This window comes from Gorilla gorilla, chromosome 1 (genome assembly GCF_029281585.2).
Source record: "Gorilla gorilla gorilla isolate KB3781 chromosome 1, NHGRI_mGorGor1-v2.1_pri, whole genome shotgun sequence".
Classification (NCBI taxonomy): domain Eukaryota; kingdom Metazoa; phylum Chordata; class Mammalia; order Primates; family Hominidae; genus Gorilla; species Gorilla gorilla.
The window spans coordinates 8,221,122-8,244,644 of record NC_073224.2 but is presented as its reverse complement, the minus strand read 5'-3'; the positions used below and the strand labels follow the sequence as shown (position 1 = coordinate 8,244,644).

General features: G+C 40.5%; 1 protein-coding gene across 4 annotated transcripts; it reads right to left on the bottom strand.

Moving 5' to 3' along the window:
* Positions 1 to 705: 705 nt before the first annotated feature.
* LOC101124778 (zinc finger protein 682-like) lies at positions 706 to 22,114 on the bottom strand. 4 transcript variants are annotated; one of them, XM_063707046.1, is made up of 5 exons: positions 21,918 to 22,084; positions 13,177 to 13,274; positions 11,230 to 11,356; positions 10,523 to 10,618; positions 706 to 2,142 (listed from the first exon to the last, which is right to left on the bottom strand). In XM_063707046.1, exons 2-5 carry the CDS (start codon positions 13,189 to 13,191, stop codon positions 1,106 to 1,108), a joined length of 1,275 nt encoding a protein of 424 aa, XP_063563116.1. In that variant the 5' UTR covers positions 13,192 to 13,274; positions 21,918 to 22,084; the 3' UTR covers positions 706 to 1,105. The 4 variants fall into 4 exon arrangements, with proteins under 4 accessions (XP_063563116.1, XP_063563099.1, XP_055236868.1 ...); XM_063707029.1 differs by having other exon boundaries at positions 13,177 to 13,256; XM_055380893.2 differs by lacking the exon at positions 21,918 to 22,084 and adding an exon at positions 14,891 to 15,035 and having other exon boundaries at positions 13,177 to 13,256.
* Between the last annotated feature and the right edge of the window lie 1,409 nt (positions 22,115 to 23,523).

The window sequence follows — 23,523 nt, the reverse complement described above, 5'->3', positions numbered from 1 at the left end:
GAATAGTCTTTTATTGCCATAATGTTGTATTTTAAAAGTATAAGAAATTCATTAAAAACCTACTTGAGGCTGGGCATGGTGACTCACGCCTGTAATCCCAGCACTTTGGGAGGTCGAGGCGGGCGGATAACAAGGTCAGGAGATCGAGACCATCCTGGCTAATATGGTGAAACCCTGTCTCTACTAAAAATACAAAAAATTAGCCGGGCACAGTGGCAGGCGCCTGTAGTCCCAGCTACTCGGGAGGCTGAGGCAGGAGAATGGCGTGAACCCAGGAGGCAGAGCTTGCAGTGAGCTGAGATCCGGCCAATGCACTCCAGCCTGGGTGACAGAGTGAGACTCTGTCTCAAAAAATAAAAAATAAAATAAAATAAAATAAAGTAATAAATAAATAAAAACCTACTTGAGCTAATATAGAAGTTCATCAATGCCACAAGATCAACATACAAGGTTAGATAGTACTTTTATATTATAGGAATAAACAAAATAAGAATTAAATTAAAATTTCATTAATAGTATCCTAGAAAAAAAAATTAGAAATGAACTTAACAAAATAACTGCACATACTATACACTGAAAATTATTTAAAATGCTGAAAGAAATCAAAGAGCTGAATAAACTGAGATATACTCAATATTCAAATATAACAATACTGAATACGAAGATCAAAATACCCAACAAATTTATCTACAGATTCAATGCAAATTCCAATGTAGCTTTTCTTTAATATAAATTGACAAGCTCTTCCTAAAATCCATATAAACATGTAAAGAAAATCAAACACACAAGAATTCTGAAAAATAATAACAAAATTCAGTAACTTACACTCCTGATATAAATTCTTACTACAATGTTACAGTAATTAAACAATATAGTACTGGCATAAGGACAGATTTATGTAGACCAAAAAAAAAAAAAAACACCACAGAATTAAAGTTCCATTAATGAACAAATTAATCTGTGGTAAAATTATTTTTTTCTGTGAAAGGTGTTGTGACAGTCATTATATTTATAATTCTTTAGTTCAATATGAACTCTGGTCCTGAGTAAGACATGAGCAGGTATTAAAGGCTTTGCCACATTTTTTACATTTGTAGGATTTTTCTCAGGTATGAATTTTCTCAGGTACATTGAAGTCTGAGCAGTGGTTAAAGGTTTTGCCACATTCTTCAGATTTGTAGCATTTATCTCTTGTATGAATTCTCTTATGGTTTGAAAGGCTTGAACAAGATATAAAGACTTTACCACATTCTTCACATTTATAGGGCTTCTCTCCAGTATGAATTCTTTTATGTTCAGTAAGGTGTGAGCACCGGTTAAAAGCTTTGCCACATTCTTCACATTTGTAGGGTTTCTCTCCAGTATGAATTCTCTTATGTTTAGTGAGGTTTGAACACTGGTTAAAGGCTTTGCCACATTCATCACATTTGTAGGGTTTCTCTCCAGTATGAATTCTTTTATGTAGAGTTAGGTATGAGAACCAGTTAAAGGCTTTGCCACATTCCTCACATTTATGGGGTTTCTGTCCAGTGTGAATTTTCTTATGTTTGGCATGGTTTGAACTGTGGTTAAAAGCTTTGCCACATTCTTCACATTTATAGAGTTTCTCTCCAGTATGAATTATAATGTGATTAGAAAGGCTTGTGAAGGATTTAAAGACTTTTCCACATTCTTTACATTTGTAATGTTTCTCTTCATTATGAATTGTCTTATGTTCAAGAAAGCATGAGCAGTGCATAAAGGCTTTCCCACATTGTTTACACTTGTAGGATTTCTCTGCGGTGTGGATTCTCTGAAGTGGAGTTAGAACTGAGGATATGTAAAAGGAATTGTCACATTCTTTACAGTTGGAAGATATCTCTCCAGTATGTCTTATCTTATGTCTATTTAGATTTGATGATTTACTAAAGACTTTCACACATTTATTAAATTGAAAGATTTTGGTATGTGTAGTTGATAAAGATTGGTTAAGTCCATTATAAGATTCTTTCTGCACCTTAGATTCACCCACACTTTCCCAGTCTTTCTTTAAGTGTAAATTCTCAATGCCATAGCTTCCATATCTTCTCAGTATCACTTTTTGAAATGAATCTTTTATACCATGCTCTGGTAAGAGGTCTTGGGTGAAATGAGAAGAAACAGCTGAAAAAAATTAAAATAACATATTATCCAACTTACTGGACTTAGGTGAATATAATTTAAAAAGCTAATATATGAAATTATACCAAACACATTAGTGAGATAGCATAATAAAATACTACAGACCCTGATTTTTTGATGAACATAATATAACAAAAATATACTGAACAAAATGCCTTTGTGAGAACTCTAGAAACCATATTAAAAGCCATAGACAAGGGGAAGGAAAGCTTGTTACATTCACCCACCACAACTCTTTCTTCTCCTCAATACAGCATAATGACTTCAGGAATAAATTCCCAACTCCTAGCTTCTCCTTCAGTAGAGACAGTAGTGGCACATATGCCCATACTTTTGATGGAATTTCCAAAGACTAGTTTCTGTCTCCCATGACACAAAGTGCTGAAAGGAATAGTGGTAGAATAGAACCAACCTTTGAATTAAAGGTTGGTTCTGCTGAGACCAAATGTAAATAATTGTTATAGCAGCAGAGAGGCTGCAGTACTACAGACAGACAACAGATTTAGCAAATAATTGATTAAAGAAGAAAGAAAGAAGAAACAAGGGTAAACCTCTTTAACTGGAAATTAAACACAAAATTCCAGAGAACATACATCCTGAGAATAGGTTTGAGAGGCTCATGGAAACCCTAGCCCAAGTCACTTGGTGTCAGACTATCCAGGACAAGGCCATTTTATAAAGATTTTGACAGGTGGCTTTTAGTGCCCAAATCTCAACCAAAGATTGCAACATATACATTAGGGTAACATGGCTCAATCAAATAAATAAATAAATAAATAAATAAATAAATAAATAAATATCCAGAAATCAACCCTAAAGAAATGGAGATGTATAAGTTACCTGAAAAATCTGAGATAACCATTTGAATAATGCCCAATGAGTAAAACATGAAAACAGACATGAAATTAAGAAAATGAGAAATTAAGAAAAAAGAAAAAGAAATTGTTGGGCTGAAGAATAAAAAGAAAACCCTGACAAATTCTCAAATGTAAAAAAAAAAATTAAGAAGCTCAACACATTTCAAATAGGATAAACACAAACAGACACATAACAAGATACATTATAAGCAGTTTCAAAAAATTACAGATGAGAAAAGAATCTCAAAAACAGAAAGGGAAAAGAAATGTGTCATCTATAAGCATGCTTCTATGAGATTACCAGAGTATAGTTGTTTCATATACCATCATTCTAGTACTATAGAATTTTATTTTTGTGTATGTGATCACAGGGCACACAGAGAAAATAGGAAACCTGCCCTACTTGAAGAAACAAATCTCTAGAAACTGACCCTTAAAAAAGGGAGATTTTTGCATTTTTTTGACAAATAATTTAAAGTAATCATCTTAAACATGTTCAATGACCAAAAGTAGAACACACATAGATAACTCTACAAAATCAGGTTGGGCATGGTGACAAGAGCATTATGGTTTACATAAAGTAAAATACTCTCCTTATTGTTCATTTAAAAATAAATCCTGGCTATGTACAGAAGCTCACACCTGGAATTCCAGCATTTTGGAAGGCTGAGGTGGGAGAACCGCTTGAGACCGAGTTCAAGACCAGCTTGAGTAACACGGTGAGACTGTCTCTACACTTTTTTTTTTTTAAATTAGCCAGGCATGGTGGTATATGCCTATAGTCCCAGCTACTTAGAAGGCTGAGGTGGAAGGATCACTTGAGCTCAGGAGTTTGAAGCTACAGTGAGCTATGATCATACTGCTACACACCACCAGCCTGGATGACAGAGTGAAACCCTGTTTATAAAAAAAAAAACAAAACAGAAAACCATGCATGAGGAAAATAATACATCAACAAAGAGATTTAAAAAAAAAAAAAAAACCTATAAAAAAGAACCCAACTAAGCTTGGTGTGGTGGCTCACGCCTGTAATCCCAGCACTTTGGGAGGCTGAGGCAGGTGAATCACGAGGTCAGGAGGTCGAAACCAGCCTGGCCAACATGGTGAAACCCCGTCTCTATTAAAAATACAAAAAATTAGCCGGGCGTAATGGCAGGTGCCTGTAATCTCAGCTACTTGGGAGGATGAGGCAGGAGAATTGCTTGAACCTGGGATGCAGAGGTTGCAGTGAGCCAAGATCATTCCACTGCACTCCAGCCTGGGCAACAGAGCAAGACTCTGCCCCCCACCAAAAAAAAAAAAAACCCCAACTAAAATTGTTGAGCTGGAAAATACACTGTGTTGAAAAATTAACTGAAGAGCCAAAACAGCAGACTTAATGAGGCAGAAAAAACATCAGCAAATTGAAGACATATCATTTATAAATATTGAGTTGTGGAAGCAAAATTTTAAAAATGGAAAAAAATGAAGATGGAATATTGGACTTAATGGAAACCATTCAGTAGACCAATATATCCATAAAAAGAGACTTAGAAGATATAGGTGAAAAGCGGTAAGTTATTTAAAAAAAAAAAAGGGGGGGAGGGGGGCTGAGAACTTCTAAACTTTCAATGAGATAAAACCAAAATATTACTAAGGATACTTGATGTAAAAAAAATTTACTTTCAAAAATAAGTGAAAAATAGACTTCCAAGATAAACAAAAGCTGAGAATGTTTGCTGCTACTAGTACGGTCCTACAAGAAATGATAAAAGCAGTCCATTATGTTGAACAATAAAATGATGCTGGAGAACATCATAAATTCATATGAAAATATAAAGCTGTTAAAGGTAAATATATACACAGATATAGACTTCTCCAATGTTACATAAAACCAAAAACTCTGCAGAATGTGAAAAACAACATAAATCTCTGTAAATCTATTAATAAATGCACAATATAAAATGATATAATTTTTGACATTAATATCAAATGGGGGGATATAAAGATAAATAGTTCTTATACTCAATTGTAGGGAAGTTATGAGATAGATTATTAGAACTTTAAGAAGTTTTATGAACTGTCCATTTCTCAAGGTGATCACAAAGAAAGTACTTATAGAAGTAATGCAAAAGAAAATGAGAAAAGAATCAGAGCATGTCACTGCACAGTCAACAAAACAAAAAGACAGGCAGTGAGAGAGGTGAGAAAGGAAATGAGGGACAACATATCTACAAGGAACAGAAAACAATTACAAACAAGATGGTAATAGTACTGCCATTTCCTTTAGGAATTATTTTAAATATAAATGGATTAAATTCCTTAATGAAAAGAAAATGGCTGAATAGATTAAGAACAAACAAGATTCTAAAATATGCTGTATACAACAGACTCAACTGTAGCTCTAAAGGAGTCAAATAGGCTGAAAGTAAAGAATGAAAAAAATATGTTCCATGAAAATAGTAACCACAATTGGGTGGTGTGGCCACAATTATATTACACAAGATACATTTTAAATTAAAAACTGTCACACAAGACAAAGATTGACATAATGGTAAAATAGGCCTATTTACCAAAAATCTTTAACAGTTTTATATACACACACTCCACACACAAGCATACATATATATGTATATATAGTATATGTGTATATGTGTGTGTGAGTGTGTGTGTGTATATATATATATATATATGAAGCAATATTTGCTGCCACATATATGAAGCGAATATGGACAGAAATGAGCTGAGATATACACAGCAACACAATTGTAAACTTCAAGATTCCACTTTCAATAATGAATAGAAAAATCACATAGAAGATCAGTAAGAAAACAGAAAATTTAAGGATTATAGACTAATTAGACCTAACAGACATGTACAGAATTCTCCAGGAAAAACAGCAGAATACACAATATTCTCAATTGCATATTCATTCTGTTAGGACACTTAACAACTGACCAAATTTAAGAAGACTGAAATCAAACAATGTATTTTTTTCTAACCAAATCCAAAATATGCAGAAATTAAACACACTGTTGAACACATTCTTGCTCAAGGGTCAGATGATTTTTTTGTTAAGATAGCAGTACCGGCCGGGTGCGATGGCTCATGCCTGTAATCCCAGCACTTTGGGAGGCTGAGGCGGGTGGATCACGAGGTCAGGAGATTGAGATCATCCTGGCTAACACGGTGAAATCCCCGTCTCTACTAAAAATACCAAAAAATTAGCCAGGCGTGGTGGCAGGCGCCTGTAGTCCCAGCTACTCGGGAGACTGAGGCAGGAGAATGGCATGAACCCAGGAGGCAGAGCTCGCAGTGAGCCAAGATCGCACCACTGCACTCCAGCCTGGGTGACAGAGCAAGACTCTGTCTCAAAAAAAAAAAAAAAAAAAAGATATCAGTACCAACAGTGATGTACAAATTCAACGTAATCTCTATCTAAATCCCAATGGTACTTTTTTTGCAGAAATATTTTCCAAATCCTAAAATTTGTTTAGAAAGTATGACTAGCCAAACACCATTTCAAAAGAAGAAAAGGATGGGTTTGGTGGCTTATGCTTGTAATTCTAGCACTTTGGGAGGTAAACATGACAGGATCATTGAGGCCAGGAGTTTGAAGCCAGATTGGACCCTGCCTCTATTATTAAAACAAACAAACAAACAAACAAAACAACAACAACAACAAAAACTATAAAATAAAAAGAATAAGAAGAGGCTTTACACTTCCTGGTTTCAAACATATTACACAAAGCTATAAAAAGACAAATATTAATAAATAGATAATGAAACAGAAGACAGAACCTAGATATAAACCCTTTTGGATACAATCAAATGATCTTCCACAAGGTTGCCATGGCCACACAATAGGGAGAGACTCTTCAACAAACCATGTTGAAAACGGAGTATCTACATGAAAAAAATTAAGTTGGACCCTTCCTTTGCATTATATGCAAACAATATTTTAAAAGGATTCAATGCTTAAACATAAAAATATAACAAAACTCTCAGGAGAAAATATAGAGAAGATCATGACATTGGTCTTTGCACTGTTTTCTTGGATATGATGTCAAATGCATAAGCAACAAAGAACAAAAAAACTGAACTACATCAAACTTCAGAATTTCTGAACATTAAAGGAGCCAATTAGTGGAATGAAAATGTCACCTTAGAAATGGGTGAAAATACTGACCTATTAGATATTTGATAGGAGTTAATGTACAGAATGTATCTCTCCTAAAACTCAGCCCCCCAAAAATAATAATTTGATTTAAAAACAGACAAAGGATTGAACTGACTTTTCTTTAAAAGATAATACTCAAACGGCCAACAAGCACTTGAAAGAAAGCTGAAAATTACTAATTTGTAGAGAACTGCAAAGTAAAATCACAATGAGCTATCACCTCACATCCATCAAAATGGCCACTATTAAAAATGAACAGAGGCTGGGCACAGTGGCTCATGCCTGTAATCCCAGCACTTTGGGAGGCTGAGGCGGGTGAATCACATGAGGCCAGGAGTTCGAGACTAGTCTGGCCAACATGGTGAAACCCCATCTCTGCCAAAAAATACAAAAATTAACCAGGCATGGTGGTGCATGCCTGCAATCCCAGCTACTCGGGAGGCTGAGGCACAAGAATCACTTGAACCCAGGAAGCGGAGGTTGCAGTGAGACAAGATTGCACCACTGCATTCCTACATGGGTGACAGAGCAAGAACCTGTCTGAAAAAAAAGACCAACAGAAACTAATCTGTCAAGGATGTGGCGAAATGGAAACCTGTGTGCGCTATTGATGAAAAAATATGACACAGCCACTATTAAAAAACAGTATAGAGATTCCTCAAAAAACTAAAAATGGAATTATCATATAATCCAGCAATCCCATTTCTGAGTATATATTCAAACTCAGAATCTAGAAGATATATTGCAGCATTATTCACAAAAGCCAAAATGCAGAATCAACCCTGATGTCCCAACTGATCAATAGATAAAAATGTGGCATATGCATAAAATTGATATTATTTAGCCTTAAAGAAGAAAATATTGTTACATTGTATGATAAGGATAAAGCTTGAGAATATTATGTTAACCGAAATAAGCCAGTACCAGTGACAGTGTATGATTCTACTTCTATATAATATCTTAAGTAGCCAACATCATATAGAAAGTTGAAGGGTGTTTGCCAAGGGCCGGAGAGAGAATAAAATGGGCAGTTCTTACTTAAGGAGTACTGAGTTTTGATTTTGCAAGATGTAAAATTTCTAGCGGTCTTTTGCGTAACAATGTGAATACGTGTAACGTTACTAAAAACGTATCCTTAAAGGTGCTCAACATCACTGGTCATCAAACAACTGCAACTCGAAACCACGATGAGACATCACCTCACACCTGTTTGGATGGCAAATATCAAAAAGAAGAGAGATGTGTATTATTCAAGGGATGGACAAAAGCCCTGATTTCACTACTGCATAATCTCTCCACTTAAGAAAATTAATTTATACCCTAAATTCATACAAATAAAAAAATCTACAAAAGAGATAATGTGGCATATACATAAGATTGATATTATCAGCCTTAAAGGAGATATTGTCACATTGTATGATAAGGATAAAGCTTGAGAATATTATGTTAACTGAAATAAGCCAGTACAAGTATTGACAAAGGTGTGAAGAAAAATAAATTCCATATATTGTTGCTGTGTTGTAAATTGATAGAGCCATTAGCAAAACCAGTATGGAGGTTCTTAATTAAAAAATGAAAAAGTAAAACTACCATATAATTCATCAATCCCACTTCTGTGTAAATAACCAAAGGAAATAAAATAATTATCTCAAAAGAAAAAAAACTGTACACTCATGTTCATTGCAGCATTTTTTCACAATTGCCAAGATATGAAAACAACCTAAATGTTTGCAGACACTAAAAATAAAAGTACACACACACACTCTAGAATGTTATTCAGCCATTAAAAATAATAAAATCTTGCCATTTCAACATGGATAAACATGAAGGAAATTACGCCAAGTGAAATAAGCCAGGCACAGAAAGAAAAATACTGCATAATCTCTCTTATAAGGGGAATCAAAAAGGGTTGAACTAAAAGAAGCAGAGAGTACAAAGATGATTGCCAGAGGCTGGAGTTAGGGAAAATTGGGAGCTGTTGTTCAAAGAGTACAACTTTCCATTATAAGATAAATACATTTTGGGGATCTTGTGTATAGCATTATGACTGTAGTTCATAATAGCATTCTGTATGCTTAAAATTTGCTAAGATAGTTGTATCAAATCATCACATTGTACACAATACTTATACAACTTTTATTTGTGAAAAAATCCACGTTACACACATGTACATATATACACAAATGTATACACACCAACATATATATGAATAACAGTTCCGGTCATTCCAAACAAAATTATAAAATTACAGTTATTATAAACTAAGGTAGCAAGTGGAAGTTAAACATATGCTGAGCACTGCTCTAAGCTACCCAAATACACAGCATATTTAAGAAATCTAGGAAGCTGATATGGTTTGGCTGTGCCCCCACCCAAATCTCAACTTAAATTGCATCTCCCAGAATTCCCACGTGCTGTGGGAGGGACCCAGAGGGAGGTAATTGAATCATGGGGGCCAGTCTTTCCCGTGCTATTCTCATGATAGTAAATAAGTCTCATGGGATCTGATGGCTTTCTCAAGGGTTTCTGCTTTTGCTTCTTCCTCATTTTCTCTTGCTGCTGCCATGTATTTAGCCTCCCGCCATGATTCTGAGGCCTCCCCAGCCATGTGGAAATAGTTAAGTCCAGTTAAACCTCTTTTTCTTTCCAGTCTCAGGTACGTCTTTGTTAGCAGTGTGAAAACCGACTAATACAGAAGTGAATTGATACACTAAACCACACTACAGTCGAGAATTTGGGGCAGAGTTTAAATTACCAGTCTCAGTTTATACTAAAACAATAAATGTTTAATAAAAAATAACAATTTCTTACATTTAGGGAGATGTCTAGTGTTCTTATAAAATTACTGAGTATAAATTTCTATAGAATGACATTTAAAACCTCTATAGAATGGGAAATCACAAAGCAGAAAACATGTAACATCTGTTCTGGTGTTCCTGGGATTCTGAGCCAAATCCCACTGCTCTCACACACCTTAGACATAATGCAAAAAGGGAACTTAAAAAATAGCTTAACAAACAGTTTCTCAAAAATACACAGATATTCCTGTGTCCCCAAAGCAATGGAAGAACAATCAGATCATACGGTCTGTTCCAAGCTATGAAAAAGCCTTTGGCTGTCACTGTCATCTTGAAGAAAGATCACTGAAGGGAAAGTAGAGCCCTAAAAGAATTTCAGAGCATGGGACAGAAGGTGTCCCTATGTGACAGCAAGGGAAAGAAACTCAGGCTTCTCAGAAACCGTTTCCATTGAATCAGAGCTTCTCAAACTACATTTTAAGGTCTGGCTTCCGCCTTGATCTTTGAACCTCTCATCTGTATCATCCACTTCATTTACTCCCACCTACCTGGGTGTCTGGCTACTGTCTCATGTTTCTTCACATTCCAGGGCTCATTCCTTTGCTCTAGACAGGTGATCAGGTCTGGCTTAGAGACAGCAATACCTATTTTAAAAAAAAAATTAAAAGAACCTGTTTTATTTTTTAAGAAGTAGCATGACTCTTGCTTGGATTCTCTAATTACCAACCTAGTACTGTGCTCAGTAGAGAAATAAGGAAATAGAAGATTCTAAAAATTAATCCCAAAATACTGTTTCCTGACAGAACCTTTAGAATATTTGGAAAGTATTTTAAATTTGTGAGGCCCTAGCTTCACTACCTAATATTACTGAATCAAAAATGACAGAACCTTTAGAATATTTGGAAAGTATTTTAAATTTGTGAGTCCCTAGCTTCACTACCTAATACTACTGAATCAAGAATCGGTGGTGGTAACTGGATTTTTCAGGGTGTGGGCAACACTATTTTATGCTACTAAATTTCTGGAATTGCCACCACTAATCTGAATACGCACATCACCTCAAGAAAGGAAGGTTAATGTCAAGATAAAATACCTTCAAGATTATTTTGTTCTACACCAACAAATCCCCAAGTTTTCCTTGAAAGCAGAAATCTGAAATTCATTCGTGCAAAGCAGAATTCCCAAAAATATTCTACAATGAAGGAAATAAAATCCTTAGTGTAAAATAGAAATTATGCGTTGAAGCGATCCTCACCCAGGGAGACCAGGTTTCTGTAGTTTTCTAACATCACGTCCCTATACAGATTCTGCTGAGCAGGGTCCAGATAGCTCCACTCTTCCCGAGAGAATTCTATGGCCACATCCCTGAATATCAACAGTCCCTGGCAAAGAAAAAACACAAACTTATCAAGTGGCTATGGGCACAGTTCTTAATTTGATTCCAGGCACAAAGAGAGACAGAGAGAACTGGTTCTTACTTATAGAAGAGACTGAAATGATCAAATAATTGTAAACACAGAAATATTCTCTAATGTATTCTTTAATTCTGAAGAAAGAGGATGGCATAAGCTCCACATAACCAGTGTAGATATTCTACTCTTGTGAATAATACAGTATAAAATTAAGGGCATCAACGCAGGCATATACATTTTTTCCTGCTCTATTTACATCACACAGGATAAGTTGTAAATATTTCTCATATATAGAGGTCATGATTCATCAGAAGGTACCCCTCAAATTTTAATGCATACACAATAAACTAGAGATCCTCTTAAAATGCAGGTTGTGATTCAGAGGACCTAGGGTGAAGCCTGAGTCTCTGAATTTCTAAGTGAGCCATACGGTGATGCCACTGTGTCTGGGCCAAGGAAAATATTTTTTCAAACATGCAGGAAGTGGCAGAGCCTGTGTTTATTTCAGTTTATCTAACCAATAAACAAACACGAGAGCCTTCATTTTCCAAAGCAAGCTATAAGCGAGGAGAATCTAAAAAGAAAGAAGAGCTTCCTAATTAAATGTGATGGCTTATATGTATCAGTCAGTAAATCTCCCCAAGGTACTAAACAATAATGAAAAAAATACCTCTATAGTGCAAAAATCTGGCAGAGAGCACCTTAACCAAGTAAATAAAATTAAGATCAACTATAATAGGATAAATCAACATCAAAGATGTCAAGGATAAAATGACATCAAGGATCACATGACATCAAGGACACAGTATCACTGCTCTGATATTATTGACCACAAAAATAGTAAATTACAATCTGAACCTAATCATGTAGAAACATCCTTTTTTTGTTTTGTTTTTTGGAGACAGTCTTGCTCTGTCGCTCAGGCTGGAGTGCAATGGCGCAATCTCGGCTCACTGTAGCCTCTGCTTCCCAGGTTCCAGTGATTCTCCCACCTCAGCCTCCCAAATAGCTGGGATTACAGGCGTGCACCACCACGCCCAGTTAATTTTTGTATTTTTAGTAGAGATGGGGTTTCATCATGTTAGCCAGGCTGGTCTTGAACTCCTGACCTCAAGTGATCCGCCCACCTCGGCCTCCCGAAGTGCTGGGATTATAGGTGTGAGCCACAGTGCCTGGCCAGAAACATCAGTTTTATGCAAAGTTCAAGCTATAGCTGTTTCCCTGGTTCTTTAATCTGCAATAGGGTATTTCAATAGTGTTTCTTTAGCATCCTAGACAGCAAATGTCTTCTAATTATTCTCTTTTCAGAACTTTAAGTTATTCCAGGCAATGAATGCCATCCTCTTTAAATGTCTCTTTTCTTAATTCTGTTCTGCATAGAGATGATGGAGCATGTGGATGAAATCTAAACGGTACATGATCCCCTTCTTCACTGACACCCCAAGACCCAGCCCCATCCCCAGGGATAATCCTGGGGATCCACACTTTCCCATGTTGATATGTCACAGAACATCTCAATACTGCCCATCATACATTAATGGTAAGATTTGGTCATGACATATAAGAAGCCTGGAAGGAGAGGAAGGAGAGAAGGTTCTGGTACACAGGAGGAAGGATTTTACAGAGCTCCTTATCAATCATAAGAAAGGAGGGGGGAAGGGGGGAAGGTAGTTGGGAAGAAACACATTAGGCAGGTACATCAGAAGTACAGAAATAAAGGTTTGCAAGTTCTAAACACATAACATCCCAGAAGAAAAGAGGACACATCCCCTGAACCCAGACACATTCACCTGAGAACCAGCCATTTCTTCCTCTTCTTCCTTCTTCTCTGGGATTCCTTCTTAGGTGAGATTATCTGGACAAATCACACCTGCATTTGAGAATATGTCTTTAAAGGTGTCAGCACAACCCTTTCACCTGCAACCAGCACACCTAGAGGCAGAAGGCCCTGCAGTGCAGAAAAGGGAATACTCCCCTATTCTTTATCACAGGAGAGGAAAAATGAGCTACCACATAAAGACCAAAAATTTCCTGCCTTCAGGTGATCTCCCCTGCCATGAACTCCAGCAATTTCTGGTACAGCAAAGGAAATATGGATCTTGGTGACTTACCCCTATCAAACCCAAGAGCAGGCCGTCTGACCTCCTTTTGGAACCCAAGTCTCGTGACTGTATCTGGGAGCCCTCAAGGTTGACTCTGATCTCACCTTAGAATCGCTGGGGGGCACTTACTTAAAACAACAATTATGCTTCCATCCAGACCACAGACAGGATCTTTGGAGAGGGCATGTGTGATGGTAGTTCTCCAAACTGGCTATTTGATTCTAATTGAAAGCCTGGGCTGAGAACCACATACCTGAGTACTGTCTCTCTGGCTTCAATGCACATATAAATAATTTGGTATTCTAATTTGGTATTCCAGGCCCCATTCTAAGTAATGTGTTTCCGCAGGTGTGAAAGGGGTCTGCAAATTGGCTTCTATAACAAGTCTTCTGATACTGTTCCCCCGGACTCCTTATCAGCAGCACTCAGCTAGAGAAGGCAAATACAGCACAGAGTCCCTTGTACTCAACACCGGTATCACAACAGAAATGATTTGGCCGGGCGCAGTGGCTTACACCTGTAATCCCAGCACTTTGGGAGGCCGAGGCGGGCGGATCACCTGAGGTCGGGAGTTCAAGACCAGCCTGACCAACATGGAGAAACCGTGTCTCTACTAAAAATACAAAATTAGCCAGGTGTGGTGGCGCATGCCTGTAATTCTAACTACTGGGGAAGGCAGAGGCAGGAGAATCGCTTAAACCTGGGAGGCAGAGGTTGCAGTGAGCTGAGATCGCACCATTGCACTCTAGCTGGGGCAGCAAGAGGGAACTTGGTCTCAAAAAACAAACAAACAACAAACAAAACCCAGAAATCCTTCTGATTGCAAGTGAAGACAACCAATTGCCATCCTGAAAAATGGCATTCTCTGCTGAGCGTTTAAAGTTTACTAAAGTCTAGAGAAGGCAGCAATGTCTGAGTAAGTCTGCACTGGGAGAACATGGACACGGGCATTAATGAATGTTTACGGAACACATACTACGTGCTCAGAAGTGTGTTACAGAGGACAGCGCTGAAAACCTAGTAATAGGTGAGGTAATTCTAACACTCCGGGAGGTGGGTACTAAGTGTTCCATAATCCCCAGGGTTTACATGAAGGGCCCAGCTTTTCTTTTTCTGTTTCTCCATCACTGAGTTTTAGAAAGAAAATATATAGAATAAAAGCTAAATACAGACAGATGGGAGAGATACAGAAAGAAGGGGTTAAATGTAGTTGAGGGATTTTTCGTTGCTGTCGTGTTTGTATTTACTTTCTGGTAACTCATGGAGGAACTACTGGATCTGCAGGAATGAAGAACTGGGTCTGCAGGATGAACAACAGGCTGCTGGGTGGGATGTCTCTAGCAGCACTGGTTTCAATGAAAAACAAAGGGCCACAATTACACAGTTCTTTGTTCTCATTTACCTGCTTTTGGGTTTGGGAAAATTGTCAGCACCTGCTCTGGAGAGATCACAGGAACCACCACGCAACAACTCTGATGTCCTCTAATGAATTCTGTGACGAGATTTCAGGGTGGGATACGGCCTGGGAAGCAGGTTGATCTGGCAGAGCTGGGCCAAGAAGCAGACCCTCAGCTTCCATCTTTACGCCTCTGGGTACTACCAGTTCTGTTTTTCCTAGGCCTGCCCAACAGACAACTTGACTCCCAGAGTTTGTGTAATTTTAACCAATTTTAGCTACTTCCTCGTCTATTTTATAAGATCCAGTAACGAGCAATTTAACCAACACCCTTAGAGCTTTCTAGGACAAATATATTAGAAACTAAATATTTATTCTTGGCAAGGAAAACGCACTAGAAATAAAGATATTAACAACTCTTTTGTCCATAAATAGCCCTTCAGGTGGCAACACCAGAACTCACAAAAGAACAAGAAAAGAGAAGTGGCCCCAATGAAGCCACAATCCTCTGTATACCTCCCTTCTTTGTGCTGACCACAGGATGCCGAATTCAACCGTTTATCCACTGGCTCTAGACTGAAAGTTCCTGGTTGGTAAGGACCCAAGACTGTGTCATCTGTTTTTGTAACGGCCATATGAAATGGAAGCAACTGGTTTATCAGTTTGAGTCTCGAGATCTCCTCCTTGTTTTTTACCCAATACCAGGAAACGGGAGCCAGTCCCATCTGGATATCAATCAAAGAGATTCCTTTTGTGAGGGGGAAAGAAGAAACATGCATGACTCATTTCTCTTCCTCTGAGATGGAAGCAGCTTTGTTTGTTTGTTTATTTTTAAAGGAAAAAAGCTTACAGCATCCAGTATTCCCAGGACTGACCCTGCTTAGCTTCCAAGATGAGATGAGATAGGGCATGTTCGGAGCGGTATGGCCATAGACTGGAAGCAGATTTAGACCTTCTTGTCAGCCTGACCTGAGTCTGCACTAATGTTTAAAGACTCCCAGGTACCTGCGACAGGGTCCTCAGTGACCCTGGGCTTATGTCCCCATGGTGATCTAGGCAAGAGAGATTCCGGCTGATTCTGCGGGACAAAAATAGAAAACAGGCCGGCACGGTGGCTCACACCTGTAATCCCAGCACTTTAGGAGGCTGAGGCGGGCGGATCACCTGAGGTCAGGGGTTCCAGACCAGCCTGGCCAACATGGTGAACCTGTCTCTACTAAAATACAAAAAAATTAGCTGGGCCTGTTGGCAGGCACCTGTAATCCCAGTTACTCAGGAGGCTGAGGCAGGAGAATTGCTTTAACTCAGGAGGCAGAGGTTGCAGTGAGCTGAGATCACCCCACTGCACTCCAGGCTGGGTGACAGAGTGAGACTCCGTCTCAAAAAAAAAAAAAAAAAAAAACAAAAAAACCCAAAAAAACAAAACTGCCACGGTGGAGTGGCAGATTCTTAATCCAGAGGAGATATCACCTGTCCCTAATTAGCTAAATCTTGAGTAAGAGAAAGGACAACAGTGCTTCCATATCACACTTTACAGGTGGGTGTGACTGTGACCACAGCTCTGCCTATTTTGTGGCCCTAACCTCACCCTGCTGAGGTTCTCGTTTACATTTACAGACGGTGTCACCAGGCTCTTTTTTTTTTTTTTTTTTTGAGACAGTTTCACTCTTGTTGCCCAGGCTGGAGTGAAATGGTGTGATCTCGGCTCACCACAACCTCTGCCTCTCAGGTTCAAGCGATTCTCCTGCCTCAGCCTCCCGAGTAGCTGGGATTACAGGCGTGCGCTACCACCCCGGCTAATTTTGTATTTTTAGTAGAGACAGGGTTTCTCCATGTTGGTCAGGCTGGTCTTGAACTCCTGATCTCAGGTGATCCGCCCGCCTTGGCCACCAGGGTCTTTTTATACCAGGAGCTTCTCACACAACTGTAACAGGTCACTGGACTTGGAAAACTCAAAGGGTGCCACTCTGAAACTGGGGCTTTAAGATGTCTATGTCGGCCAGGCACAGCAGCTCATGCCTGTAATCCCAGCACTTGGGAGGCCAAGGCAAGAGGACAGCATGAAGCCAGGAGTTCGAGACCATCCAGGGCAACATAAGTGAGATCTCACCCCTACACAAAATAAAAAATAAAATTTGCAATGTGGTGTGGTGTGTCCCTTTAGTTCTCGCTGTTGAGGAAGGAGGATCACTTGAGCCCAGGAGTTTGAGGCTGCAGTAAGCTATGAATGTGCCACTGCACTCCAGCCTGAGTGAAAAGAATGAAACCGTGTCTCAAAAAATAAAATAAAGTAATTAAAAGCTTTAAAAAAGGGGAGAAGAGCAAAATTTATTCTCCTATTTTCTGGTGGGGGAATTAAGCCTCTTATTTCTAGCTGCTGTCAGTATAAAGAGCTTCTTTCATGCTTGGGGTATACGGACACCTGCAGGGGGGTGCTCCCCAGGAAGAACTAACCGGGCTTTCAATGACCTGCCACAGCCCAGGCTCCCCAGGAAGAACTAACCGGGCCTTCAATGACCTGCCACAGCCAAGTCAAGGGCCATCGTCTTGGACTCATGGATATCTGAATTCCAGTAGGTCTGGATTCAGGCACTTGAGGGGTAGCCTGGGACAAACTGCGTATCAAAGAGGGTTTGTGGGAAAGAAAAAACAGAAAAGTGCTGTCAAGTACCCATGTTAAGTACTCAGTGCAGGGTTAGTGAAGAAGTGGTCTGTGCCTACAGATACTGGCTCAAGTGGGGCTATGCTCCGGCTCATTCCTGTGTCCATGCAGGCAGATGAGATGACGGTCATATCGTGGAGGGGCCAGGTTGCTGGGGGTGCGGATAGGCCAGGAGTCTTCCAGGCACCTGTGTGGGTTTTCTATGGGAAACTCTAGAAGCAAAGGTGCTGTGATGGGATTCCTGAGGGTGAAGCCTTGTTCTGGGAGGGACATGGCCACGTCAGTGCCTAGTGGGTATGTTTACAAGTGGGTGAAAATCATGTAGTGACAGCAGACTAAAGACGGGGTCTGTCCTCAGAACTCTTTGCTTCTAAGTCCTCAGTCCTGTCTGATCCTGAGAACAGAGCTGGAATCCCAGGAGAATGTGCAGTGTGTGTGCAGGAGAACAGAGCCTCCTAATCCTGCGACACCCTGAGGTGCCTCCAGCCCAGGCCACTGTGATGTCTTGTCTTTTTTTTTTTTTTTTTTTCGAGATGGAGTGTTGCTCTGTCGCCCATGCTGGAGTGCAGTGGCGTGATCTGGGCTCACTGCAAGCTCTGCCTCCCAGGTTCACGCCATTCTCCTGCCTCAGCCTCCCAAGTAACTGGGACTACAGGCGCCTGCCACCACTCCTGGCTAGTTTTTTGTATTTTTAGTAGAGACCGGGTTTCACTGTGATAGCCAGGATGGTCTCAATCTCCTGACCTCGTGATCCACCCGCCTTGGCCTCCCACAGTGCTGGGATTACAGGCTGTGATGTCTTTTTTTTCTGACACCAAATGTGTGGAGTTTGCTGAACACCAACCAATTCTCCAACACCAACAGGGTGCTGGAGCAACTCAGTTCTGACACCACCCAAAAAAAAAGTTGGCACAGGACCTACATACAGGTTCAGGACTCAGTCCCACAACACTGCCCCCAAGGCAGGGGCCAGTCACACGTCCCCGGGGGCCCAGCAATACTTCTGGGCTACTGCCTATAGATCAGAAACTCCCATCACCCACTCCTCAAGTTCAATAATTTGATAGAGCTATTCGCAGAACTCAGCAAAGCACTGTACTTATGTTTACCAGTTTATTGTAAAAGATACAACTCAGGAACAGTCAAATGGAAGAGCTGAATAGGGCAATGGAAAGTGGTGGGGGAAGATGGAGCAGGTAAATAGCTGTGATTAATGAAATCCTTCAGCTCTGTGTTCTCCAAGAACAGCTTAATAAAAAGCAACACCCCTCTAACTTAGATGAAGCTCCTTCTTATACCTATCACAAAGCCAGGCACAGACTCTCAAATTCCCATTTTCCCCCTATAAACAGTCAGCTGAATAATTTTGTCTTCAGTTGTTAGAACAAAATACTTATTAACCAAACTGTTTAAGATTCTCTCCTTCTCCTAGGCCCATGAATTTGTCCCACCCTCTGCTTGAGCTAACATACAACTCCTATTTATGCCCCTCCTAGGAACAGGCTGATTTGGGAGTCAAACTTCCTCTAATCTAGGATCTGATTTGCCACCCCACATCTTGTCCTCTCACTCTCACCTTTCTACTCTGGTTTGTTCCTCCAAACGAAAGAAAGCCCTTGTCTGCCTAAACTTTGAGATCCTGGAAGATATAGTTGGTGCTTTCCCTCTGTTGTAATACTCCTTTGAAGTAAGTAACTTCTTACCTAAATGTGAATTTGTTTTATTTGACAAAGTCTAGAAACAGCCCCAGAACAATAACAATTCCATCCTCAGAAAGAGCCTCCAGACTCCTTCCATTCCAACCCCAACAGCATCTGCCTGTGGATCCCAGCTCTCTAGGGCTCTATAGCTCCTCTCAGTATAAAGTGCTCCTTTCATGTTGGGGTGTGCAGGCTGGGACACCTGCAGGGGAGGCTCCCCAGTAAGAACTAACCGGGTCTTCAATGACCTTGTTTTGCAGGCTCAAGATTGGCCTTAGCTTAGAGTCACTGGGCTCCGACTTCTATTTCCCAGTCAGGGTTATTCACTTAGTTGTAAATGAGAAAATGCTCAGTGTTTGAAGAATCCAGCAAAATCACTCAAACACAGTGTTTATTTAAGAGAATAAAATTATAAGGCACTTACATTGTATACCTCAATAGAAAAAGCAAAACTCTCTATCAGTTTCAGACAATAAACACGTCACATTATTTCCGTAATTCAAATCATTCAGTAAACAATCACATATGAACATATCTAGGAGATGCCAAGTCCCATCTTGTAAAATTCAGTATTAAACTCAGACATCTAGATAACAGAGATATCAACTCCACAAGTCCTCCACCCTGCAAAAAAGAGGAACTAATATTTTGATGAATCAATGTAATTCACCAATTAATCTACTACATTTTTTTGTGGAAATGTATTCATTTCCTATAGCCATACTGGAAGAGGATTTTCCCTATTACTTTCCCTGGCAGCAGTCCCACAGCTAAGCCCTGGGATTCTGTTTAAAATCACCCCCTAAAAAAGAACAGGCCTGACAAACTTACTATACTCTAGTGAAGAAAAAGGTAAATCAGAATTTTTAACAAGTGAATATTTGACTATATATGTAATGTCTTTTCTGAAATCCACCTCTTAAACATTTTCTTACCTTTGAAACTCTACTGTTAAAATGCAATTGACAGTTAATAAAAAACTAAGGTTGAATTAAGTGAAAAAAATTTTTCAAGGTGTAAAACCGAGGAAGCGGCAATGCTGATTGGAACACAGACAAATCTGACTCAAGTGCCAAGTCAGGCCGTCCTATCACTTGGGACATTCCTCTGTTTCCATACTGCTCACTGACCACCTTCCCGCCTTGCCCAGGAGCCACCACACTGTGCCCCACTGGGTGCCCCAAGTGGCTTGACTTCGCAGATTCTTGCTCCCCCTCACTGCAGTGGGTTTTCCTTGTCCTTTGAAACAGTTTTTCCCTCTTCACAAGTCTGAGAGAATCCAGATGTCAGAAATCATTTCTGTTTTTTCTTCTCAATATCAGCATCCAACTGGCTGACCAGCAATGTGTCTCCAAGGAACAGACGCTGGAGTTGGGTGAAGACAATCTTCTTATCCTAAGGGGTTAGCTTTGTAAATGAAGGGTAGGACCAGCTTCCTCTCAGCCCCAGGGCATCCATCTGCTCCCTTAAGAGGCTCCACCTCCATCACTGAGGCTGTCCTCTGGGAGGAAACGAACAACGTGCTAATGTTCACTAAACATGCTTTGAGATGGGTCACCCCCAGACAATTATGAAACCCAGGCACAGAAAAAGACTGGACGGTGGCTGAGGACACATGACCTTGTAAAATTTCCAAAGCAGAACCTCAAACCAAAGACATTCCGATAAGGTGTCTGTGCCTGGGGAAGATAAAAGAAGAGACACAAAGATTTTTTTTAAAGCAGTGTGTCAGGTGATTCTTCTCTGCTCACATAAAATGTTTACAAACAGAAAACAGATGTCTAAAAAAAGTGCCATCCAATGCTCTGTGAAAAAATGATGAAAATACTGTGTGTGAAATGTACAATAAAGGACACATAGGCTGGGGGGACAGGATGGTGGATGTGAGACCGTGCTTGCTACACATTTGGAAACGCAGTGGAAAAGCAGTCCCCCTCTGGAGTGTTTAAAATAATTAACTAGCAATCAATCAGACTGAAGTAGCACTAGGACCATCGGTTCCTAAGGAAAAAAATCTAACTGAAATACATGTCTTGTAAATTACTACCTTAGGAAGAAACGATATTCAGCCTGAACCAACCACAAACCTCCAATTAACCTCTCATTAAATAACCAGGAAATTTCCACCTGGACCGTCCACATCGGGCGACTCCACAACTCTAACTGTAACCAAGTTCTGAATTTGGTTCGCTTCCTTATGCCCCTTACAAAAGCCTTTGCTCCAAGCATCCACAAACCATGACTGGGCGCTCTGCATTGATGAACAGCTCTTTGCTCAAATAATCTCTTTAACGTTTAAACCTTGACTCCCTTTTCATTTTTACCAGGAGAAAGGAGGGCCTGGGACCCCACAGCCCACAGCTCCTCCCACGCAGTGGCTCCTCCTGGGTCGGGGCTCTCCCCCAGGCCCCTGCCGTCGCCACCGCACAGCTGCCAGCGAGGGGACGGGCCGGGCGGAAGTCGAGCACAGAAGCAGACCGGACGCCGGGTGAGGCTGGCGGCCCAGCCCACATCCTGAGGCCAGGGGAAGCTGAGGGCCGGGCGGGTCCAGCGGGGTCTCGGGTCTGCAGACTCCGGAGGGAGCTGTGGGGAGGCCTGGGGCCGCCACAGCCAGTTCCAGCCCGTTTCCATCAGCCCCCTGCCCACCTCGGGACCCTGCCCACATACTCACCATTTCCCAGCTTCCCGGGTGTCCAGGCTTCTTAGCTATGGATCTCCTGATACCTGCAGGTCAGAGGGCAAGAGGCTGTGGCGGCCACCTGAGCTTCCCCGAGCAAAGCACGCCCCGCACAGAAGACGACCCAGCTGAGGCTGGCAGGAGAGACGAAGGCCCCGCCAGATCCCGGAAGCCGCGCCCTTCTGTCCGGCTGCGCGCCTGATTGGACGGTTCCTACGTCAGCGCCCCTGATTGGATAGGGCTCCAGGCCCCGCCTCCACAGTCCCTGAGTGACGGAGGATGTGATCGGACGCTGGGCTGAGGGCGACAAAGTGACAGGTTCTTGGCTGCAGCCTTTTCATGCAGGGCTTCCTGCTTGCGCTGGGCCTGGCCCAGCCCAGGGGGCATTTTCATTTAACCTTTTGTATAAGGTTATATCCATTTATAAATAATATATATATGTTATTCACAAATGAAAACAATATAATGGCAATGATTTTAACATTTCAGATTTTATGACCTTTCTGGCCTCTGGTAGTTTGATCAGGCAGCCTGAAATTTCAAAAAGGAGGCAATCCTTTAAGAAATAAAATGTAAGCCACGTGTGAATTTTAAATTTCCTAGTAGCCACCTTTTAAACATTAAAAGTAACAGGTGAAACTGATTGTAATAATTTATTTAACCCAATATATTCAAAATATTATCATTTCAATGTATGATCAACATCTCAATATTCATCAATATATTAATGAACTGTATAATTTTCGGTAGTCAATCTGTGAAACTCACTCTGTATTTCACCTTCCCAGCACATCTCGGTTCAGCCACATTCCAGGCCCTCAGTACGCACACATGGCCAGTGGCTGTCACACTGACGTGCAGCTCTGAGGGAGGTGAAGGGTCTGAACCCTCATTTCCTTCCAGCAGTGAAAGATCGGTGCCTCCTTATCAACATCTCTCCCCAGGCCAAAGGCTGAAGGGACAGGGCCCTAGAGAGAGCAAGGGCTGCAAAAAGAGAGTGTCCACAGGTAGACCATTGCTGCCCCGCCTGCTGTCCATCTTCCTTCCAAAAATCAGACAGTCAAAAAAAGAACAATGGAGCCCCCAGGAGGACCTAATCCCCAGTCTTCAGGTCTTCCACAGCTTTGACTTCCAAAGTTTAGTTATACAGAAAATAGATTAAACAAACTTCTGATATTGGTATTTGGCCTTGGCGCTAATAAACAGGCTATTGGTTGTCTTTTTCCTCCTATGGTGTGGGAGACTGGGTGAGTTTATGGACCAATCACGTGTACACATCTACATGTATCCCTACATAACTCACCACCGTCTAACAAGAGATCCAGATTTAAATAAAGGGAAAAGAAAATCAATACCTATAGGGTGCCTACTGTTTGCAGGTAACTAGTAATCAGTCTCTCATTGAATTCTGACATCCTGTCTGTAATGGGTGTGTGTGTTAGTTAGTTAGTGATGCATAACAAACCACTGAAACTTACTAGCTCATGATTCGGCTGGTCAGCAATTTAAGCTAAACTCAGCTGGGCAATTCTTTTGGTCTCAGCTGGGATTCTTCAGACATGTGTGGGCAGATGCTGATTGCAGCTGTTTCTAGGGGTGA